The sequence below is a fragment of the Musca vetustissima genome, unplaced genomic scaffold (genome assembly GCF_032173495.1).
Source record: "Musca vetustissima isolate MV318-11 ecotype Yass unplaced genomic scaffold, APGP_CSIRO_Mvet_v1 utg5493, whole genome shotgun sequence".
Lineage (NCBI taxonomy): Eukaryota > Metazoa > Arthropoda > Insecta > Diptera > Muscidae > Musca > Musca vetustissima.
This window is the reverse complement of record NW_026888166.1, coordinates 45,082-70,768: the sequence shown is the minus strand read 5'-3', so window position 1 is coordinate 70,768 and position 25,687 is coordinate 45,082. Positions and strand designations below refer to the sequence as shown.

The following is a 25,687-nucleotide window of genomic DNA, read 5'->3' as shown; positions in this document are numbered from 1 at the left end:
AGGTTGTGCCCGAAGTGAAGTTGGAATTATATGTGTGGATTTAGCTGGGAACTTGAAGAAGAGTAGCGTGTCACGTGGACCATTAATTACCACATGCCGGGCATATATTGCCCACCATACCAATATTGTATATCATGCCCAATATGAATTGAGGCGGATACGCCATCCAGATCTCAGTTGTACAAAGACCACTCCGGTTCATGGTGTTAGATGCTGTTCTTCTATTGATATCATAGACGGGTGTTCTATCGAGTATTCAATTTATATTCTTAAATTGCTTCCTCAAAGCCTCCCTTTTGTACCTCTGGACCTCTCTCTAAGGCTAAGGTGATGGTTTGGATAGCTGATATTGCATCGACAACATCCTGTTGTTTTGACCCACAGTAAGGATCTTCGTCACCCCATCTCCGCTGTCCATGTGTAAACAGTGTTGACTTAGTGGAGGATATTTCCTATTCTTCCCCCGAAAATCAGCTATATACACGAAATAGCTGTTCAGCTTCTCTCATATGTCATCAATTTTGGGTCCTGGCGCCATTATTGTACAATCATCCGCGTACGTAACGATATTTATGCCATCCGGTGGACGTGGAATTTCACAAAGGTAGAGCCATATTTCACGGCCCGTTCAGGTGAGTCCTTCCGTTATGTGCGTGTAAATGGCGTTTAAAGCTTTTGTTGTGCGGTGGTGCTACCGGAATCCATGTAGATTATCAGCAATTGAGGCGCATTCACGAACGCTAGGTAGTAGCAAAGAGTCTTACGAGTTGCTACTAACCTAGCTATTGACGATAAAAGTGAGATCGGCTTGTATGATTCACTTTTGCTGGCATCATTGGCTTACGTAACGGGACCACCACACCCATTTACTCACTCCGGTACTGATGTTACTGCAATTCAGATGTTCTAGCCACTTTTTATGATTGTGCTAACCCGTTCACTTCCTTTGTCTAAGTAAATGGAATGGAAGTTGCAATAGTCGGGTGACGTTAGCTTGGTGGAATTGAAGACACACTCATCTAGTGGCTCAGTGTATATACTATGGTGAAGTTAGACATCTGCCCTGGTTTGTCTGAGTATTCAGGATTTAATGCTTTAATTAGAGGCAGGATATATCCGTCGTTGTGTTTGTACGGGAGGTGTTCAGTAGGAGATGCGCTAGATTTATCCTCCTTCTAAAGTTACGCGGTAGATATATAACAACATGGACAAAATTTTATGCGAGCTCTCAAACATCGCCTACGAAGGTGGAATTGATGGAACATCTAATGACTTCTTTATTGGGGAAAATTGCGAATGAATGTGAAATTAACGTCGCCAGAAGGTGCTGTTGAAGTGTTCAATAAACGGAGCGGAAATATTTCTGTATAGCATTGACATTCACATTCTCATTATTAGACCAAAATTGTATACCTTTTAATAATCCATATTTACATCGAACCCGAATTAAGTCCTTGGTATTCAATTATTTTCCCATATTAGAAATCAAAAATTCCGATATCTAATCCAAAAACAATTTTAGACCATTTAATGTTAATACGACTTACCCCATCAAGGACCACAACTTTGGCCAATTCCTGACCCAAAGATGTTTCCCAACACATTGTGGTCAAACTTAATTCGACCCTTTTCAAAGTTTTCATAATTTCCGTATAGTTCTTCTCAAACTCTTCTGTCATTGTTATGGGTCGCGAAATGTTCATGTCCAATGAAGTGTTTTGATTATCGTCATCTGTCACCAGTTCTGGGGTGCACTCCATGTCCCAACAAACATACATGGTGCCATTTGGCATATCTTCCAGATTGTAAATAACAGTCCTATCATCTTCGAAGAATGGTTTGGTCGTCAAGTCATTGATTAATGGATCTTCTTGTGGTCGAATTGTATTTCCACCGGGTCTAGGTGTCGTAGCATTTGTGGTAAAGAAATCTAAAACTTCATTGAGCAGCGTATTTTCTTCCCAAAGTATCTCCTTGGCAGTAGTGGTTTGCGGCGTTGATGCACTGAAATCGGTCGATGTTGTGGTGTCCGCTGCTGTGGTGTCCTTTGTTGTGGGATATGGCGTTGTATTATCTTCGGTTGTTGTGGCCAATGTTGTGCCCTCTGTGGTTGATGTCGTCATTTCATTGGTTTGTGTAGTTGTGCTTATTGTTGTTGTCGTACCACTGGAATCCCTACGACTGTATTTTGATCTAGGCAATAATCTGGATGGCGGAACACTTTGGGCTCGTTTGATTCTAGAAATTTTATTTTTTCCTTTCGATTTTCTCGGTGTTTGTTCGGGACTGACATTGGAATAAGGTTCCACTGTGGTTTTGAATATTTCATTCAAAGGAGTTGTTCCTGTCGTTGCATGGGACTTCTTTTTCTTTTTCCGCCTGTGAGCTCTGGCCGCTCTTTTCTTTTTATCTTCACTTGTAGTGGCTTTGTTCAGCTCATCATCGACCAGTTGGTGTTCCAATGACATCCCCGCGAAATAATCATAATATTCAAAGAGTGTATCATTTCCAGGATATTCGGTTGTTGTCGTTGATGTTATTGCTGGTGTAGAGATGGTAGTTTCTTCGGTCGTTGGTTCAGTTGTAGCCTGAGTTGTTAAGGGACTGTTGGCAGGTGGTGTTGTAGTCGTAATGTCCAATGTGCTGGAATATGTCGTGTCCGATGGTGTTACGGTGGTGCTGGCTTCGGTGGTAGTTGTTATCGCCCATGTCGTTTCTGCTTCGGTACTCATCTCCGTTGTGGTCGTCATAATGGGACTTGTAGCATTTGTTACCAAAGCTGTTGTCGTTGCTGTTGGTGGTATCATGGTGGTTGTGGTGAGATTTAAGAGCAACAAAGTTGTGGTGGCCACTGCGGCCATTGTTCCTGCTGTTGCCGTTGTTGGAAGTCCCTGGATCCCCTGGCATTGTTTGGTGCAGTATTTTGTAACATTACGACAGACGAGTTTTGTTGCCACTTTGGCCGTTGTCAGCATTACCGTTTCTGTTGTCGTGGCCAGCTCCGTAGTGCCATTCAAATTGGCTGTCATATTTTTATAGATTTCCCATCTGCGATTTAAATCCTCCAATTGAGCTGTTGCAGTATCATTTAGCAGTTTCATTTCGACAAGTGGCCCTTCTTTTTTGTCGATTTTATAGATGAACGAAAACATCAACGAATACAGGGTGAGTAAATTCAAAATCATAATTCTGAAAAAAAAAAAAACATTAAACAGTGAATATTATTATGTGTTTCTTTATGGTTTTATATTTTGCTACTGTACCTGGCCAATTGTAAGCGGAGTTGTTGACGAGGATGCCAATTTTCGAATAGCCCCAACGCCTCAAATATCATTGGCAATATAAATGAAAGTAAATTCATGGTAACATTTACAGCATTTTTACTTAACCAATCGTCGCGTTTCGCCAAATCTTCTGATCTGGAATATAAAGAAATTGAAAGTAATCGTTAGACATGCGATTTATTTTTATAAAGAAATCGATAAACGCTATTGTACTTTCAAATGTTACTAGTACGCTATTAACAGATTGTACATCAGAAAAAGTTTACAAGAATTGGTATACCAAACAATTTTAAGAAGGCACCAGATGCTATAGTTACACCTATCAAGAACCGCTATAATATTTAGAATCGTACGATGTCGTTAAGTTTCGTACATTTTTATTAGCAAATAAAAAATTATACAATATTGGCGTTTTATAAGAAGTTTTGTGATGTCGGGGAATAAAAAAACAGTGGTGGCAAGTGGGGTTGCCAGGCTGGAGTTGTCTGGATTGTCCAGATTTGTTGATGCTTGTCCAGTTTCAAGCTAAAATTTAATTTGTCCAGCTAAATAGAGTATAAATATTGCTGATTATGTGGATTGAATAGTCTGCTTTTCACTATCTACGACTTTGAACAGAAAAAGTGGACAGGACAATGAAAACATACTAGAAGCCATCACAGCCAACATAAAGTGTTTGAGACCCTTATCTGAATTATTGTGAACTACATTTTTGTAGAAGTTTTGGATATCAAAAAATCTTGTCTTGTTGTGTTTAAGTGTGGATGTAAGTCAGTATAGGTATATAGTCTTAAGTAGCTGAAGAGCCAGAATTTTATAAATTGACGAGCAGAAGGACTATAAGACATTGGCGTTTATATAGGTCTTCTATATAAAACAGACCCTTTGCAGACTTCTACAAATGGGGTTCCCATAATTTATATTAGATTAACTTTTTAGAAATCCCCTGTAACATATTCCTTAGAAGTCGGCGGTGCAGCCTCTTAGAAGGTCCTGTATAGATTAGAAACATTTGGCATCTCTTTTGTAGAGAGGTGCGCTTGAAGTTCTTCTATGAAGGGTACGATATTCTATATAATAAACATTACTTTGAAAATTTTGAGAAGCACTGAAGTATAGATTTTAGAGGGTATCTTTAAATAAAACCTTCACAAGAATCTTTGGCCCTTCTACAGGCAAACAACTTTTGATTGGGGCCTTCAAGCATTTTTTACAACAATTTTAAGGCAATCTGAAAAAATCCGATTCATTTGGAATATTTTAAATCTATATATATAAAAATGGAGCCATAAAAATGTATACTAACTCATCAATTGAGAACGGCTGGACCGATTTGACTCAAAGTTTCTTTCAGTTGTCGGTAATTACAGTAGGAAGGTTTTTATGAAAGAAAATTTTAAGAAAAATCTGCGAAAATCTTGCAAAAATTATTTAAAAAAATGGCTGGACCGATTTGATCTAAAATTTCTGTTAGTTGTCTGTAATTGAAGTGGAGAGATTTTAATGAAAGAACATTTTGAGAAAAATCCGCGAAAATCTTGCAAAAATTATTTTAAAGAAACGGCTGGACGATTTGACTTACCGTTTCTGTTAGTAGTCTGTAATTGAAGTGGAAAGGTTTTAATGAAAGAACATTTTGAGAAAAATCCGCGAAAATGTTGCAAAATATATTTTGAAAGATATTAGAATGTCCATACATTTTATATCGAACCTTTTTTTGGTCGAAAATCGGCAGCGTATAATATCTTTAAGTAATTGTCATTTATGGAAAATTCTCAAAATATGTTAATTTTCTACAATCAATTGGATTGTCATTCCCTTGAAAAAACTATTGTATATATGTATGTATATAAAAATGAATTGCTGTTCATTAGTCTCGCTAAAACTCGACAACGGCTGAACGGATTTATCAGAACTTAGTCTTGAAAACCGCGGAAAATTTGCAAAAAAAAAAACTATGAAGCATATTTGCATTTCCACGAATTTTGTATCAAGCTATTTGATTGCACCACGTCGTAGTTGCTTTTTGAGATAGTTTGGGCTAGAATTGGTAGCGACCAATCCTATAAGCCTTCATTTGTCAATTATTGAAAATTTTCAATTTCCATTGGATTGACATTGTATCTAAACTTGTTTTTGTGAGAATTCAAAAAATAATTGAGAAGAATATTATTGAATGTACACGCGATCATAGTATGTACACGGTTTTCTATAAAATCCACGTAAATTTTGGGACAAATGCAAGGATGAAAATCAGAAGAAAGTCGGAATAGTGTTCTGATTCTAAGATTCATGCCCTATATTATTTTCTTGAAAATAATAATAATAATAGGGACATGTTGATCCTTATAGTACCTAAAACGTTGCAACGTCACGAGAAATATCAAATCTTCTTCTAATCGTTGGTTAATGTCTTTGAACTTATAAACACAACACTTCGCACTTTGTAGATTCCCTAAATCGGCGGGGACAATGTTTCAGCATTATGTGGTAGTAAGTTGTCCATGCTCTGAAAAAATTATGTCAAAATTACAGACATACCGATAATTAAACGGGAAATATTTATGGCACCTTTTTAATACGTTAGGCCAACCCAATTCCTCAACGTCTTTACAATACGAAATCTTGGTTCTAAATAGAATTGTTTCCGCAAAAATATGTTTTACCATCCCGGAATGATATATTACAGCTACTACAATGTATATATGCAAATTACAGCCGATTATATTTAAAACGTGCACAAATCCCCCATAGCATCGAAAATGTGGAGTACTATTATATAGGCGATATTTGGAGGCTTGGGCGAATATAAAAATACAGCCAAATACCAAATTTTAGGTATATGGGGGATATTCGAATTCTTGGGCCAATATTGATCATCTCAATTAGACAGTATTAGTTGTAGTATACCTATTATTAAATTAGAAGTTGAAATTAGAAGTCTGTTGAACGAAAATGTAACGTTTTCAATACCAAATATTTTATGAGTAGTAGTAGTAGAAATGTGCAAATTTCAAAGTTCTATATTGAATCGTGGAGGGTATAAAAAGCTAATTTAATATTACGCTACCGTTATATGGAAGTCTAATAAATATATTGGGGAAAATGTAATTAAATCCGGAAGTCAAACTTATATGTGCATTTAAATGATTTTAATTTAAATTGATTTTCCACGAATTCAATTATTAATCAACGAAACTTTAGAAGACAAAAATAGAAAATGGCTCATAAACATAAAATTTTAGATATTCAGTACTGTAATGTTATTTTCTGTTTGTTCGGACAAATACCGAGGTATTACAAAAATCTGTGGAGGGTATAAAAACCAACCTAAAATGACGAAAATTTTACATCAACTATATTGCTAGGCAAGACAACGTTTGCCGGGCCCGCTAGTAATGTATAAATATGGGTGGATAACACAGCCAACACAAGGTCTTTGAGAGCCGTATCTGAAATATTGTGAGCTACATCTTTGTAGAATATTTAGATGTCAAAAAATCCCGACTCAGAAGAACTGGAGACAAAACAAGGATATGTTCTTCGAAAGAAATATTCCGAGAAGAAAGGCCAGGATAATATTTACTTTAACATACTTTTGAACAGTGTAATTTTAATAAAAACAAGTAAAAACGATGCTAACTTCGGTCCGTCCGAATTTTTTTATACCCTCCACCATGATAATGGCAATCAAAATATTTTAAATAATGGGCAGAAAGCTCATGATAGAGCCTTGGACATAGCGAAAAGTGAGAAAAATAAAAATATCTAAAATTGTCAAAAATCCCCATATTAGAGAGTAAGATTTATATGGAGACTACTCCTAAACGTGTGCCAATATTAATATATTAATGTATGGGTATGTGTTATTCAATGAGAATCCAAAATATTAAATTACAGCCAATTCGGTTGCAAAATCTGTCTGAAGTCCCCAAATTACCGAATATCGAAGGTTTACCGTTATATGGGACTACCCTAAAACTTGGATCAATATTTATAATTTTTGGTACGGAGATGTGCTATTATGAAAATCCAAAATGCCAAATAAAAGCCAATTCGGTTGGAAAACATATCAGAGCTCTATCTTAAATATTGCGATCTCTATCGGACAGAAAGACGGGCATGCGTAAATCGACATAGATCAAGAATATATATACTTTGTGGATCTACGGTGAATATTTCAAGGTGTTGCAAACGGAATGACAAATTTAATATCCTTCGTCTTTTCCGTATTTTATGTCCATCATTTTTTTGTTTTCTCATGCTTTTCAAAATTTCATGTCCAGATTTTTTGCGAATCGGAATCTGGCAACCCTATTGGCCCATTAAGTTTTGGTTAGTTAAAAAGGCTCTGATTTGAGTCGATATTGTTTGCATTGTCATAGTGCACAATGATTGGACTACTCTTGTTCGCTATTCGAAGTGCTACGAATAGTTGAGATAAATAAATGTTCCCGAATAAAGAAGCATCTTTTGTTTGATTTGGTTTATCTTCGAATATCCCCACAGTCAATTATTGTTTTGTTTCGGGCTCAAACGCATAGGTCCGGCGCCTGTGATAATCTAATAAACCTATATTGAAGTGTAGATTTTGTATGTTTTTACCCTACGTCTACGTAGCATATGAAAATTCCATATTTTGACGAATTCTCCATATAAAGGTCATGTACAAATTCGGTATATTGATGTTTGTAACCCCATTTTCCAATCGAAAAAGAATTTCGGGTTTTTGGAGGTTCACATAAATGAACATAAAGGTCATATCGGTATTTTGAGTGTTTCAGTCATTTTTTTCCAACCGAAAAGGCTAAAATTTGCCATTTATGGATTTTGGACAAATAGGGATCATTTACTTCATAGATCCATATATGTCCATATGTTTACATAGTCCCCATATATAGGACCCCTAATTTTCGGAGCTCATAGCCGCATTTTTTAACCGAAAAAGGATTAAAATATCAATATTTTGGGGTTTTGGAAGCTTAAATAAATCTGTGGAGGAAGTCAATATTATAGGTCCATGTTTGTATACACATACAAAGTTTCCTCGATTTTTGCTGTGCTTAAATTCCCAGCCAAGTTTTCCAACCTTAATTTCTATTTAATTTTCTAAAATTATAAATAAACTGCTAGCTGACAATGACACTGTCCCCCATACAATGATCCCGATTTTGTAAAGAAATATACTATGATTATGTTTTTATTGCAATCTAGTATGTCAGTATTACATTTTGATGAGTTTTAACATAAGTTAAAATTGCATAACCCTGATGTACACCATATGATGAGGGATATAAAATTTCGGGTGAGCTCAACCAAGTTTTTAGTAATTTTCTTTTTTTGCACCAATTCTTTAAAGCACTTTTTTACCTGATATAGAATGGTAAGTTCATCGGTGTACTCTTGTCGGGATAATCCACGTCGAAAATCGTGAAAAATATGGAAGGAGAATTTTGTGGGCAAATTCATTATTGAAGTCAGTGTAAACAACACAACACATGGTGGTACGTCAAACCGTACTAAAAACGTATATGTTAAAAAATGTCAAACTTCCTATTGGAGATGTCAGGTGTCACCACAGGCATATATAATAAACCAAGTATATCGATTTATTTGCAAAGAATAATTTACTCCACACCTTATATGGATACATTTAAGTGACGGCAGATGCATACTCACCTATTTACTAAGTAAACAACAATAGCACCGGATGCGACTAACAGGGCAATTATCAAAATATTAACAACTATACGTTGCAATATAATACGCCAACTGAAAGAAAAAAAAAACACATATATTTATACGTGGCTATAATTTTTAATAAAATTAAATTCTAACAAAATGCCCGAAATAAACTTATAAAAAAAATAATTGCCTCTGGAAAATAATTCCAGCCATAAAATTTAAATGTATTGTGACACAGCTAGCCATTAAAACTTACTTTCGTGTATCCTTCTTCTTTTCAGCTTCCTCCAGTAGAGCTTCCTTGAAACCAACTACCACAGATGCAATGCGATTATGTGCAGTTTCCGCATGACCTGAAAACAGTGTGAACCCGCACAAAAATAACTTTAGAAATTATAAGTAAAAAAGAATTCATTATCCTTGAGCATTGTTTTGTGGCACAAGGCAATGGGGTGTTGGTTCGTATATCTCTGTCTTACTCATTCGTTCATACTTACCAATCATAAAATCCCAACCAGTAAAAAGTTTCCACGAAAATGTGCATTCGTCGTCTTTCGATGATAGTTTTGAATTACGTGAATTCTCGGCCATTCTGTGGGGGAAGACAAAAAAGGATGTCACATTTTTTATTTTAATTAACGGCTTCTATCACTTTAAAGGACTTTTATTCGTTTTGGACTGGAATATCGTAAAACAGAGGCCTTGTGCCGAATGGGAATTGACGCGCATAGAGAAGTGATAAGATTTTTTAATATTACTTAAATAAGTTTTATTCTCTAAATACTTGCTGTCCTCTCACATTTAAAGGCTAATCGAATAGATAGCTGTTTACTGTTAGGCACGTACCTGCATTGGTATTTGTTCTTCGTTAGTTTCATTGTTCTTTGGCTATGACATTAATTAGCCAGGAGATGAGCAATTCTTAGTATTGTCAATTAAAAGGACACGAACTAATTGAATTACGATAATAACTTTAGCGTGACGGTATGATGCTGAACAAAAATTCCCCTACCGCTTTGCTTGCTTTCTGTCAAGAAATTTGAAATTACTTTTGTACAACTTATGAGATTAACTTCAGGTTTGTTGTCTTGATTTTATTGGATTTAGTTACGTTTCTGTGTTAGACTGTTGTTCTTGCTGCTGTTCATGTAATATTAAATCAAATCACTTTTCCCAACATCTTTATTTTTTATTTGGGACAAAGGACAAATATAGGTATGAAACTAATATATCTATGAGGAAAATTTTATCGTATCAATGTGTATATACCATGTTTATATGTGATATATATCCTGACCGACCTGTTGCTGTATAAGAACTCTTGACAGCCAGGTTTTTTGTTAGCGACCAAAATACTGCCAACCAGTGAACTAAGGAACTTTTTATACTCTCCAACATAAGGTGCAGTGTATTATTAATTTGTCATTCCGATTTTTATACCCTACACAACTATGTTGTCAGGGTATTATAGCTTTGTGCAGCCCCAAATGTTTGTAACGCCGCGAAATATTGGTCCTAGACCCACCTTTAAGTATACCGATCGTCATATCTCGACTAGCTGAATCGATCTAGACATGTGTGTCCGTCCGTCCGTCTGTCCATTATAATTTGTAAACACGATACAGGCTACAGTTATGGACCAATCTTCACGAAATTTTGCATGTAGGATGGGTTCTGGCCAATGAAGACCCCTATTGTTTTTGGAAAAGATCAGTTAATATTTAGGGGATGAAATGGACCAAATACTAAATTTTTGTCGGTTTTTCCGGTCGCTCCAGAGGCCGCAATAATGCCCCGAACATCGTGAATAAGCATGCCTGTTTTGATAAAGATTGGTCAATATTTAGCGGGTCAAATGGACCCTGACTTTTGTGTGAAAAATGACAAAATTTGTATTCTATAGCGTATATATTTACCCCTGAATGACATAGACCCGAGAAGTTGATATTATATCCAAGAGGAGTGGTTGACCTTTAAATTAAGACCAATTATATTGTTGTATGTGCTCGGATGTGGGAGTTACACCTAAATATTTACAGGTATCTCCGTATTCGTATATTATTTAGTAACCCATTATCACTCTAGAGAGCAGAACTATAGCGATGATCGCTTTGAAATGTTCCATAAGCTTCCAATTATGGTCAAGGACAACGCCTATAATTTTCGGTGATGATCAGATAATAATTTTGGAATGATGTGGACCGAAAACTTAATTTTTTGTGTTATTTTCGAGTCGATATATAGACCACAAATGAAAGCCGAACATCACAACACAACCCACGGTGAAGGGAATCTGGACGGAATAAACATCCGCAGAAAATTTGAGTTCCGCAGTAGTTGTGTAGGGTATCATATGGTCGGCCCCGTCCTACTATACTGCTCCGCTCACTGGTTTTTAGTTTTTATTGTTTTTTTTTCGGTTTTTAGATAATTTGAGCATATTTTTCAATTGAATTAGCAGAAGGTTAATACTTTGAGAAGTCCTTGTATGGTAAAGATTATTAAAAAAAAAAACAAAATGTCAGTATAACCTTGATTATCGGTATTTCGATCATTTTGAGCATATTTTTGAACTGAATTGTAAGTTAATATTTTGAGTTGTCCTTGGGTGGTATTCCTTCCAAAAAATATCAATATACAAATAAAACATGTAGGACGATGGTCCACTCCTTCTGGTACCTCCCCCACAAATTGTCAAAATTTGTAATATTTACCAGTACGGAAAGTAGTAAAGTCGGACGAGCCGACTATATGATACCCTTCACCACTTTGGGTATATTCAACTGATGAATCCTAATATATGGGGCCTATATCTAACTTCGGACAAACGTTGGGTCTTTAGTGCACAATTTACATAAAATCGGAAGAAAATATATATAGGAGCTATGTCTAAATCTGAACCGAAACTTAGCACACATAATTCTAGACTTAATTCAGTACGCTATGCCAATTTTCGTGCAAATCGAAAGATATATGTGGACTTTGGTGCACCACTTACATTCAATCGGACGAAAAGCTATATCTAAATCTGGACCGATTTTCAGGAAACTTAACACATTTCATTCTAGACCTAATTCATTGCGCTATGCCCACTTTCGTGCAGATCGAAAGATATAGATTGACTTTGGAGCACCATTTACATTAAATCGGAGGAAAATATATATAGGAGATATATCTAAATCTGAGCCGATATTCACGAAACTTAGCACACGTCATTATAGACTAAATTAGGTACCCTATTCCAAATTTCATTCACATTGAAATATATATAGGGACTTTGGTATACCATTTACATTAAATCGGACGAAAATATATATGGGAGCTATATCTAAATCTGAAACGATTTTCACGAAACTTAACACACATCATTTTAGACCTAACTTATTAGGCTGTGCAAAATTTCGTGCAAATCGAAAGATTTAGATAGGGACTTTGGTGCACCATTTACATTAAATCGGACGAAAATATATATGGGAGCTATATCTGAATCTGAACCGATTTTCACGAAACTTAACACACATCATTTTAGACCTAAATTATTTGGCTGTGCAAAATTTCGTGTAAATCGAAAGGTATATAGGGACTTTGGTGCACCATTTACATTAAATCGGACGAAAATATATATGGGTATCTATATCTAAATCTGAACCGATTTTCACCAAACTTAACACACATCATTTTAGACCTAATTCATTACGCTGTGTCAAATCGAAAGATATATAGGGACTTTGGTGCAACATTTACTTTAAATCGGACGAAAATGTGTCTATCTCGTTTCCTTTTGACTGTTACAAACATATGCACAAAGACATAATACCCTGTACCACAGAGTGGTGAAGGGTATGAAAATAAATATGAATAGTGTAAATAAATAATAATATGTTGCTATAATCAATAATAATAATAAATAATATGAATGTTGCTAATGTCCGGATGTTTGCATATTATGGATGCAATTCATACAACTTTAAATGCTGGTTTCTTGTCAACTTCGGAGTTGTGTTTGGTGATGGTGACGGGTTTCCTATGGCACAGAAACTATATGTCGTTTTGATTTAGTTTTTTTCTACTTTCGGTGGAGCTTGTTGCTCGTATCAACCCTTACTTCTTATATTTTATTTGACATTTATATCGAAAAAAAAATTGGAAAATACATATGCGAATTTTTTAACACCAATGCAAACAGTTCTGAAATAAAGAAACAATGGAATGCAAATGCGGTTGTAAATAAGAGAAACGGTTGCAAAACTAACAACCAACAAGTGAGGAGAGATACAGAGGACGATACCAAAACAAAGCACATCCGGACGATGAATACTGGTGGTTTTTTTTCTTGGGCTGAATTCACTTGTCTTTGACAAAAGTGAGAGAAAGAGGCAAAAGTAAGCACAAGTAGTTTTTAAGTAGAAAGAAGTATGTAAATAGTCTTGATATTAATGAAATGTTTACATTTTAAATATTTTGGTTATCTTGGGCGTATTTATAAACCAAAGCGACACTAATTTGGTTTTCTGTGTTCCTGATTATCCATGTTTTGACATATCCTTAATATAAACGTCACGCCCATTTTCGATAGGTACAAGGTCCTAACCCATGGCATAATTATACAAGGTAGTCTCATGCAGACATATGATTCTAATTTTTCCATAATTTTACTTTTGACAACATTCAGTTTTCAAAATTTAAATAAAAACACTTCGTTCTAAATGTACGCACGGCTTGTCTTTAGTGGCTCACATTGCTAGATTATTTATATTTATTAATATTTTCAAGTTCCCTGCCTCTAAAACCTATATATATATATATAAATTGTAAAGCCCATATTCACATCTTGAGAACAATATTGCAGTCGACATAAATAAATGGTCTGTTCCAGAACTGCAAGAATGTAAAATGAAAAAAAATTGCACGTACCGACAATTTTCTGGCAATTCGTTTTGTAAAGTAAGTAAACTCGCCTAATATAACTCAGGATTAACCGATTTTTCAACTTTGAAGTTTTCTGTCCACAATTACCAGAGTATTCTAGTTGATTTTGGGTATTTTGAACGTGAGTCTCATGAGGGACGAAACAATATGTTGGTACGTCCGTATTTAATGTCGTTTTTACTAATTTATTTGTATAACAATTTAACTAAAGAATTGTCCATTTTTAATTCCCATTATTCTGTTAAACCAAAAACCAAAAACATTTATATTTATGTTATTTATTCCATTACACGGTCAGATTAACTTTCAAAGAAATCCATGAAATTGTAAAAGTGAACAAGGAAGCTCTACAAATTGTTATACAAACAACTGGCAATTCTGCTTTGCCACTGTTGTGGCTATTTCAACTTCTCTGTTTTTTTGAGAAAAGTAAATAATTCCTGTTTGGTTTTTGTTGATGTTTTTTCCGGAAATGTTTACCTCTGGCTACAGTGCTATCTTAATGTAACGACAGGACATTTTTTTTTTTTTTTTTTTTTTTGTGACCAAGCTACTTACACACATAAAACATAATGTAGTGACAATCATCGTTACCACATAAGGTTGATAATATCAGTGAGCATTTACTGGCAATCTGACATCCATTATTATCAGGCCTATCAATAAAACCACAACCACCAATCTAAGCTCTCTCCGCAGTTTTTCATTGTAGCATAATGTTCGACATTATTTCATACCTTCAAATGTCCTTTTATTTTCGTTTCGTCTAAAAGTCTGACAAATTCACAGAACTTCAAGTGGAAATCTTATTGATGAACGTGCTTAGCATAATGGCGTGACTATTATTCGATGTTGTTTTTCGTTTTGTTCCTGATTACTTACGCACTGTCGAACGCTATCGACAAAATGTGGTTAGGCCTCATAACAAAAAATATGAGGCCTTTCAACTGAGACAATTGGATTATGTGAAAAGAAGACACATTTTTTTGGGACCTTTACTACCAAGCGAAAGTTCAGAAAATTCGGAAATTTTATGTGGGGGTTATGCAATGTCAAATTTTTATTATTAATAAATATTTGACCTGTACCCGTACTGCAAGAATCTACTATTATTTATTATGATAACGAATTTTCTTGCAGTACGGGAACAGAGCAATTATAAATTCCATGCTAAGGTGGACCAGAACTTACAAAACTATATTAGATAAAGAGGATGTTTATTATATTTGTTGCCTGGTGGTATCTGACATTTCCCTTAGAGAATACCAAACTTCCTAGAAGTTGGCTGTTGACTCCAACAGAGCCCTAACATACTGTGCCAACTTACTTATAGGGAGTTTTTCAATAATTACAAAAGTGAGATTAAGAAACGAAGCGGCAAGATTTCGCAAAATAATATCGAAGGACCCAAAATCCATTGGTAAAATTAAAAGAAATGAACGCACGTGGATTAATTCTGGTATAAAGACTGTGGACCATCTATCGGATACTCATTTTCCAGGGAGCAGAGCAATTGCTGCATGATATTTAACCTCAGTCCATGCCAAATGAAGCTCTGATAGATGGATGGCCTAACAACCTATCCAAAACTGGCATGAACTATTAACACTTTTCAACCCTACAAATCTCCTGGACCAAGTGGTATAATACCTGCAATGTTGCAGATTGCCCCAGAGTAAGTCCTAATAAAACTGAGGGAGATTTTAGGGCCTGCCTAAGGTTATCATTCATAACAAGTCTGTGGAGAGAAGTAAAGGTGACATTCATTCCTAAGACGAAAAATACCTAGTCACACTTTACATTTTTGACGTATTAGTCACAGTTCAATGCCAGTTGTATGAAGGCAATTTAATATCGAAATTCTCTGGAGAAAAAACGTTTTAAAAATATCTTCTAACAGCTATTAAATTTCAATTATATTTTTTACTCTATATTTTTTGTTTGTTTTACACCTTGGGCCCACTTGAATCGAAAATCATTTGCTATTTGTGTTCATACATATTTACATAAATATTCTATACCTCAGTGTTCGTGTCTGTTGACTTAAGCGGTGTATTAAAATATTCCCTTTTTTCATCTATTATTGGTCTTAATCGCCTTAAGGTTTTTTTGTGTGCCTTCGGTTAGCATTAATGTAAATTATGATGTAATACATTCTCTCTTTCAGTCTATCGACATAAAAAATGTCCTCGTTAAGATTTTCTGGTTTCTGGCCATTATTTCCTTTTATGTATTTCTATATGCCCCCGAAAAAAAAAATAACTGAAAGGAATGCCAGTATAAATAATTGTTGTCACGAGTCCTGCTTCCTTCCTTCGCTGTTCTCATGTACTATATTTATGGACCAGAAATGAGCTTAATCCGGTTACAAGTAATATTTCTTTATTCGTGTATAAATATTGTAAACGATGTCAAATACTTCAATGGATAGGAGAGTTGTTTAGGAAATTGATATTTACTGTGGGTAGATACGAATTTGTTGGAGGTGGGTTTTCGAATGGAAGGTTAGGTATTTAGCTAGTTTATGAAGAGTGCTGGAAATTTTACCAATGGTACTAAGGAGTCGGCCTGTTGTATAACCATTTAAGCAAAAATGCCAAAAATAGTGTTTTAGAAGTGTTTCGAGGATTAGAAAAAAACCAGTAAGGAAAGTAGTAAAGTCGGACGGGGCCAACTATATGATACCCTTCATCACTATGGGTATAATAAACAGGACTATTAGCATGAAATTGAATGAAATAAAATATGTGATATTTATCTAAATGTGAATCTACCTTGATCTATCCATAAAGTATGTACGTTATGCCAAATTTCGTGCAAATCGAAAGATATATAGGAACTTTGGGGCACCATTTACATGAAATCGGACGAAACTATATATGGGAGATATATCTAAATCAGGACCGATTTTCATGAAATTTGGCAGACATCATTCTAGGCTTAATTAAGTACGTTATGCCAAATTTCGTGCAAATCGAAGGATATAGGATATATAGGGACTTTGGTGCACCATTTACATGAAATCGGACGAATCTATATATGGGAGCTATATCTAAATCTGGACCGATTTTCTCGAAAGTTGGCAGACATCATTCTAGGCTCAGTTCAGTACGTTATGCCAAATTTCGTGCAAATCGAAAGATATATAGGGACTTTGGGGCACAATTTACATGAAATCGGACGAAACTATATATGGGAGCTATATCTAAATCCGGACCGTTTTTCTCGAAACTTGGCAGACATCACTCTAGGCTTAATTCAGTACGTTATGCCAAATTTCGTGCAAATCAAAAGATATATAGAGTCTTTGGGGCACCATTTACATGAAATCGGACGAAACTATATATGGGAGCTATATCTAAATCTGGACCAATTTTCACGAAACTTGGCAGACTTTATTCTAGACCTAAATGATTAGGCTGTACCAAATTTCGTGCAAATCGAAAGATATATAGGGACCGTTTACATTAAATCGGTTGAATATATATATATATATATATATATATGGGAGCTATATCTAAATCTGAACCGATTTTTCCCAATTTCAATAAGTGACATATGCCAAATTTCATCCAATTCATAATTGCGACCTGTACTTTGTTTACAATTTAACATGGACAGACAGACGGACGGACGGACATGCGTAAATCGACTTAGAAAGTGATTCTTTGCATATTGTCAAAAGGAACCATGGGTCTATCTCTATTATTTTTGCCTGTTACAAACATATGCACAAAGACATAATACCCTGTACCACAGCGTGGTGAAGGGTATAAAAAAACGTTGTTGGAATATGTTGAAGGGGACGAGATAATTATATTTTTTAGAACTCTATAGCGAGTATACTTATAGCGAGTACGCGTATAACGAACACTGGTTATAACGAATTCTCCTTATAGCGAACACATTTCCTGGTCCGTAGTTTTAAGACATATTTTTCATACAAATCTTTACTCTTATAACGAACTACGGATATAGCGAACTTTTCTTATAACGATCTATTTATTCGGTCCCATCTTTCTGTTTTCCTTTCTTTTAATTCGGTTATAACAAACTTTCTACAAAAATAAAAATAATTAACGATGACAATTCACACAAAAATTAATTTATACGCTAACGCTGGCAAACTTTACAAAAAAATGTCAGATTCATTAAAGAAAAAGAGAAGTAGCTTAAATATTGGCAAAAAGGGCAAAAAATGAATATAATTTTTTCTGCTAATCCTAGGATTTTCCTAACATTGGATATAGCGAACTTCTACTATAACGAACTAATTTCCTTGGCCCCTACTTGTTCGCTATAACCGTACTTTCTCAAATTTCGACTTCAAATAGAATTCTAGAGCCAACAAGTAACAACGTCGTTAATATTGGGCGGGCCGAACTATTTATTTATGAATATGTCTTTAATGGTCCTGTCCTTTTATATATATATATATATATATATATTGGGCTGCGACAGGAGGATCTGTTATCCTATGAGAACCCAAAATATCAAATTACTGACAATTCAGTTAAAAATGTTTCTATATTCCCCAACAAAACAGACATTTTGTAGGCATGGGAACTTATGGGAAACTTCTATTAGGAAGATGGGTTACCCAAAGGGAACCCAAAATACCAAATTAAATCCGATTCGGTTGAAAAGTGCCAAGAATCTGCAAAATACCAATATGGGGGCTATCAAAAAAAGTGCATCAATATTCATAATTTTTGGTAGGAGGATGCGTTACCCAATTTGAATTCAAAATACCAAATTACATCCAATTCGATTAAAAATCGTGCCCATACACCTCAAAATACCTAAATTTCGGAGGTACTGTTATATGGGGCCAGCGTAAAACGTGGCCCAATATTGATAATTTTTGATAGTAAGATGTGTAACCCAATGAGGACTCAAAATACGGAAATTTGGGAAGTGAACAAATATTCAACATTTTCAGTAAAAAGATATGATATGAAACCCTAAAATACCAAATTTCAGCTGATTCTGTAGAAAAACGCGCCAAAAATCCCTAAAATATCCAATATTTGTGGGCACGGTTATACCAAAATGAGGACCGATATATCCCATTTTCAAACATTTCAAAGCTTTATCTTAAATATTGAGAACGCTATGGTGATTTCAAAAGACAGACGGACATCAGACAATCGATGTAGAATTTTATTCGGATCCGGTAAATATTTTGATTTACACTATACCTTCTGGTGGATGGTATAACAAATAAATTGTCACATTTTTTGGCTTTTTTTTTGTTGTTGTCATAAAAATATCAACTTACTTTCTTAGTGTGGCCACGAAACTATAAATATATACCACCACCGCTGTTAGAAAATAGGCCAGTGGCAATAGGTATCCATGTGCCGCTGCTCCGGTGGAACTTGAATAATATCTGCAAAGGGAAAATAAATTAGAACGATTCCGAAATATTTCTTAAAATCTTCTCTTTTACCCATAAAACATTGGCGAATATTTCAGATAACCTTCAAATTCCCATATTGTTAGTAGATTACCGGCAACCTTGTATTCACGTTCGGTCATCTTTTTGCGTGGATCAATTTCATCGTTTTTCGTTCCAAAATACTAATATGAACAAAATTTCAAATATTTGTAAAAAATGTTTAAACTGGCGGATTAAATTGTTTAAAATAGCACATAACTACATTACCTCCGGTCCAATAACAAATAATACCAATGGCAGGGCAATCATAACATTCATATACATAAGCCAACGAAGAAATGTAAAATACGAGGCAACGCCCGATCCAAAATGTGATTCGATTTCTTTGATTCGTAGCTCCCAAGGTATGAGAACGGTTAGAAAACTGTAAATTTCTCGTTTCCAGTGGCGCCAACGCTGTAATGAAAACAATAAAACGTTAAATGAAAGTTATTCTCTGGGCCAATAACTTGCGTCAAAATAAATCACAATTGATATCGCGACTATGGTTAAAAGCACCAATTGCGTCGATCCCTTTACCGTCGTTATAAACTATTGCGAATGTAATTTATGCAAAAATATAGAGATTACCGAATGAACGGAAAATTATAAAAAAATTAAGTTTTCGATTCACTTCATCCCAAAATTTTGATGTGATCATGACCGATTATAGGCGTTGTCCTTGACCATAACTGGAATCTCTTTGAAAATTTTAAAGCGATCAGCGCTTTATTTCTGTTCTCTAATGTTAAAGGGTTACTAAATAATATGTGAATACGTAAGCACCAGTAAATATTTAAGTTTAGCTCCCAGAGTACATACGAAAATATAATTGGTATCAATTTAAAGGTCAACCACTCCTATCAACTGTCAACTACTCGGGTCTATGTCCTTCAGGAGTAAACATAAACGCCATAGAATACCAATTATCTAATTTGTTACACAATAATTAGGTTTCATTTGACCCGCTAAATAATGACCGACCTTCTCTGGAGCGACCAGAAAAAAACGACATCTCCGAAATGAAAAATTTATAAAAAAAATCGGACGGAATTTTATATGTGCTCCATATTTTCAACTGGACACGTGAAGTGTCTATTATCCGTGAAACCGGACCAAAATAAATGTGGGAGCAATATGTCAATTTTAACCAAAATATCGTGTTAATCAGACAAAATCGGTTCTCTCCATTTTCAATAGGTGCATTTACCAACCAGCAGTTCCATGTTTTGACATATCTCTCATATAAAAGTCAGGACCTATTTTTGGGGGTTTCTTACCGAAATGGCTCTGAATTAGCATTTCGGGAAGCCTGGCATATATTTGAGCAGATGATGATCTTTATAGGTCCATGCTTGGAAACTCCCACCCATTTTTAGTTATTTTGAGGCTTGCAGTCACATTTTCCAAAAGAAAATGCTGTATATTTCCATTTTGGAGGTTGGAGGTTGGTTGGTTGGTTTTGGAGGTTGGCATAGTATAGTATGGAGCAGTATAGTCGGACGGGGCCGACCATATGATACCCTACACAACTTCCACAAAAATCTAACTTTCTGTGGTTGTATATTCTGAGTTTAGACAATATTTCGCGATATTTGCACCCCCTTGACATACTAGATGTCAACAAATATTTCTTATATTCGGTAGACGAGGGTTTTACTTGTCCAGATTCTCTTTACCTTGGGTTATGTTGTGATGTTGGGCTTTCAATTGTGGCCTATAGATCGACTCGAAACAAAACCACAAAAAAAAGTTTTCGGTCCACTTCATACCGAAATTATTTTCTGATCATCACCGAAAATTATATGCGTTGTCGTTGATCGGGAACTTCATGGAACATTTCAAAGCGATCAGCGCCATATTTCCGTCCTCCAGTGTGGTAATAGGTTACTAAATAATATATGAATACGTAAGCACCTGTGAATATTTAAGTGTAACTCCCACATCCGAGTACATACGACAATGTAATTGGTGTAAATTTAAAGGTCAACCAGTCCTCTTCGACATATTATCAACTTCTCGGGTCTATATCCTTCAGAAGTAAATATATACGCCATACACTACAAGTTTTGTAATTTTTCACACAAAAGTCAGGGTCAATTTTACCCGCTAAATATTGACCAATCTTTATCAAAACAGGCATGCTTATTCTTTGGGCCAATCCCCTTCTTCATGCAAAAATTAGCGGTGTTTGGGCCATAATTGCGGCCTCTGGAGCGACCAGAAATACCGACAAAAATAAAGTTTTTGGTCCATTTCATCCCCTAAATATTACCCGATCTTTTCCAAAAACAATAGGGGTCTTCATTGGCCAGAACCCATCCTACATACAAAATTTCGTGAAGATTGGTCCATAACTGTGGCCTGTAATGTGTTTACAAATTATAATGGACGGATGGATGGACGGACACACATTTCGGGGTGTTACAAACTTTTGGGGCTGCACAAAGCTATAATACCCTGACAACATAGTTGTGTAGGGTATAAAAATACAGGTTTATGTTTTAACATAGCCCTCATGTAAGGGATTTTTTTCAACTGAAAATGCTCTAATTTGACATTTCCGGGTTTTTAAGGTTGGTATAAATTTGCGAAGAAGATCGCAAATAGATATGGATTAGATCTATATTTTGACACATTTCCAATTTCTGTATTCTGAGGGTATAATTTGAAATTTTCAACTGAAGATATTGTAATTTAGCATTTCAGACTTTTAGAGGTTATCATACATCGGAAAGGAAAATGCTGTAATTTGGAATTCCAGGTTCTTGGCATCGAAATATTAGTTTGTTGGACCAAATTCATTTTAGAAAAATTGGAGTCGATTTACACATGTCCGTCCGTCTGACTGGAGCGCACGATTCGATTTCATCCAAACTTTGCACATCTTAATATTTCTTTTTGACTTAGTTTAAGTTCAAAGATGGGGAATATCGGCCCACGCCTTCTGGTCCCATTGATGGGACCCATTGGTCCACTCCTTCTGGTATATTCCCCACAAATGATCGAAAATGTCAATATCATAAACCCAATATCAGGCGATAGAAATGTCCGATTTGATCCAAGCTTTGCACAACATATTAGTTTTATTAAGCCTAGATCAAGTCCGAAGATATTTATGAATCCAATATCAGGTGAATGGAATGTCCGATTTGAACCAAACTATGAACAATCTTTTATCATTGGTTCACTCCATCTGGTACTTCTCAATATTTATAAATCCAATATTAGGCGAATTGAATGCCCGATTTTGCAAAACCTATTATCTTTACCAAGCCTAGATCAAGTCTGAAGGTGGGACTCGTCTGCCCTTCTTCTGGTACGACCTACAAAAAGGGTCAATTTTTATAAGGTATATATAAAACGAATAATAAAACTTGTATATAACTCCGAAGACCTCCTCCGCAAACCGTTGGGTGGGGGTATATATCTGTCGGCAATTCCGACTGACACTTTTTTACTTGTATAAATACATATATATACCCCTTAGCCTAGTTTTCCAACCTTAGTGTCCGTAATTAGCTAAGAGAATAAACCTAGTAGCTTGTTTATATTTCCAATGACATTGTCTCCACATAAAGCATCCGTTTTTATACCCTACACCATAGTATGGAGGGTATATTAGTTTTGTTGTTCCGTTTGTAACGCATCGAAATAATCATAAAGTATATATATTCTTGATCAGCATAAAATTCTATGACGATCTAAGCACGTCCGTCTGTCCGTCGGTCTGTTGTAATCACTCTAGCGTATAAACGAGATAGAGTCTTCATTTGTCTGCAGGCAGGTCAAGTTCGAAGATGGGCTATATTGGTCCACATTTAGGCATAGCTCCCATATAAGGGTACCCCCCAATGTTCGGTATTTTAGGGTTCTTGAGCGCGTTTTTCAACCGAATTCGCTGAAATTTGTTACATTGGGTTCTTTTTGGGTACCAAAATTCCCCACTAAAGATTATAAATATAGGTCCACTTTTTCTGCAGCCCCCATTTAAGGGTACATCCAAATTTTCAGTATTTGGGGGGTTTTGACCGGATTTTTTCACCGAATTGGCTGTAATTTAGTAATTTGAATTCTTATTGGGTAGCAAATCTCTCCACAGAAAATTATAAATATACGTCAATTTTTTCGGGTATCCCCCATATAAAGGTACACCAAATTTTCGGTATTTTGGGGTTCTTGAGAGCGGTTGTAAGCATTCCGCCTTAGGCATAGCCCTCATATAATCATATCCCCAAATATTCACTACTTCCTACACTATGTAATCAATATTGGTCTCCCTTTAGGCATAGCCTCATAAAACTTTGTATTCTAAATTACAGTAGTTTGAGGATTTTATACTCTACCATGCGTTATCAGTATCATTTCACTTTTTGGAGCATACACATTTTAGGAAAAATCCTTATTAAAAATTGCTGAAATTTGTATTTAGTGTACATAATGGTTTACATAAATCGGTTTGTAGAATTATCGGTATATGCTTACTTTTTGGTATGTTCCCTATATTTTCATTACATGTATCTGTCAGTATAACTATGGTGGAGGGTATCAAAAGTTCGGCCCGGCCGAGGGTAAAAAAGGTTCGGACGCTTTTTCATTTGTTTAATTTTTGAATATGTTTCACTCTCCCAAATTCAATTTAAAAATGTGTCACATTTTATTACACAATTATTATCGCTTGTAACTCACCGGAGACTCAATTATGTTTGGCCAATGAGTTTTATAACAGATTTTAATCTGTTGTTTTATTTAACTCTATAATTTTAAACTTTATCTTTAATCGACTAAAAGCTTAGCATGTATTCCAATTAAAACATCATTTAATTTCTATACACACAAACACACATATATACCCTCACCTGGCTCAACGGAACAACACTGATGCCCTCATGAGGACCAGATGACCGAGCAATTTTGAAAATTCCGTTTCTGTGTGTTTGCTTGCTTGCATGTTGGACAACAAAAGTGGCAAGTCCTTTGTCCAGTCCATCTATGCACGTAAATATGTACGGGTGTATAGTATTCTCATGTGACTACAGATAAGAATAAAACATCCCACATAATGCAGTTGAAACGAAGGTAACCTTCATTGTCTTGTTTGAAGTATGGTTAGTTTCCTGCTGGTTCAACAATGAACTCTGCTGCTGATGATGACCTGCTTGCATGCATGCCTGGTGTTTGCCAGAACCAGAACCAGCAACCAAACATCAGAAATATTGTTGTGTTTAACGTGTGTATCCTGTAGACCGGCACTGGCCACATACCGGTTACAGAAAGTGCCAACAAAGCACTACAGGTCCATTAGCAGCAAATTGAAATCCATTTCAAATTGTAAATACCAGCGTATGAGGGAGGATGTTGTAAATTATAATTGTATGTAACACCGAAGAACAACAAGATTAACATTGCGAATATTGTTGGGCATTAATGGAACTTTATAAGCAGTGGCACTGTTTTATGGTATTAAGTTTGTAGGTCGAATGATATTCTTACTCTGACGCACACCCAATCTGCAAGCATGTGTATGTAAGTGGGTTCTGGGTTGAGCTTAAGTGGATTATCACAATCTTATGAAGTAAATTTTGAAATTAATGAACATGTGAGAAAGTAGTAAGGTATTTTCTAAAAATCGGCTTATAGCGTATTTTTAATAGCGGTTAATAGCTTATTTTTAATGATAATACTATTTTAACTTTAATACTATATTATACGACATGAATCAAGGTCAATGTGATTAGAATATCATAATGACACAGGAAGCTTCCTTTAAGCACTTAAAATCGGACTTAAATATAATGCGGTCATATTTACATCTGCAACTTTTCAATAATGAAATTGTATTAAACAAATTAAAATCGTTTTGTAAATTATACATTGAAAAATTTGGCTAACATATCGATTTTTCCGGTAAAATTTTAAGTGGATTTGCCAAAACATTGTCATTGGTTAAAAAATTGGATTGGATTGTTACAGTCTCTTAGGTTTAAAAATATGAACGATGTACCGAAAATGGCATACATCCAGGGAAAAAGAAGTACCAAACTACTGACACTCAAGTTGGAAATTTAGAAGTGATAAATTTTATAGGTCTTAGAATATATAAAATTCATCACTTCGTAACTCAAAAACTTAACCTATGGCGAATTCGTTATTTTTGGTATTATCCTCATAATGAATTTTCCACCCAGTGAGCTACATTTTGTTGTATGGTGTTGTAGATGGTATTCGAACAAGATAAAAATTGTCAGCCGGCGTGACCGACAAATATATAACTATAGTTGACGGAGGTGTACGGAAATACACAAAACTTTTATTATTTTTATTGGAAATTAGCATATGCCCGCTACTT

General features: G+C 35.3%; 1 protein-coding gene across 1 annotated transcript in view; it reads right to left on the bottom strand.

Annotated features, from left to right (window-relative positions):
• Positions 1 to 1,547: 1,547 nt before the first annotated feature.
• LOC133335993 (transmembrane channel-like protein) overlaps positions 1,548 to 25,687 on the bottom strand; it is a gene marked incomplete at its 3' end in the record, with an annotated part of 39,211 nt that continues 15,071 nt past the window's right edge. The window contains exons 6-13 of the mRNA XM_061544284.1: positions 19,567 to 19,755; positions 19,351 to 19,481; positions 19,180 to 19,290; positions 9,467 to 9,561; positions 9,226 to 9,322; positions 8,964 to 9,056; positions 3,264 to 3,419; positions 1,548 to 3,189 (exon numbers count right to left, since the gene is read on the bottom strand). Coding sequence (XP_061400268.1) covers positions 1,548 to 3,189; positions 3,264 to 3,419; positions 8,964 to 9,056; positions 9,226 to 9,322; positions 9,467 to 9,561; positions 19,180 to 19,290; positions 19,351 to 19,481; positions 19,567 to 19,755 — 2,514 coding nt within the window. The remainder of the gene's footprint in view (positions 3,190 to 3,263; positions 3,420 to 8,963; positions 9,057 to 9,225; positions 9,323 to 9,466; positions 9,562 to 19,179; positions 19,291 to 19,350; positions 19,482 to 19,566; positions 19,756 to 25,687) is intronic.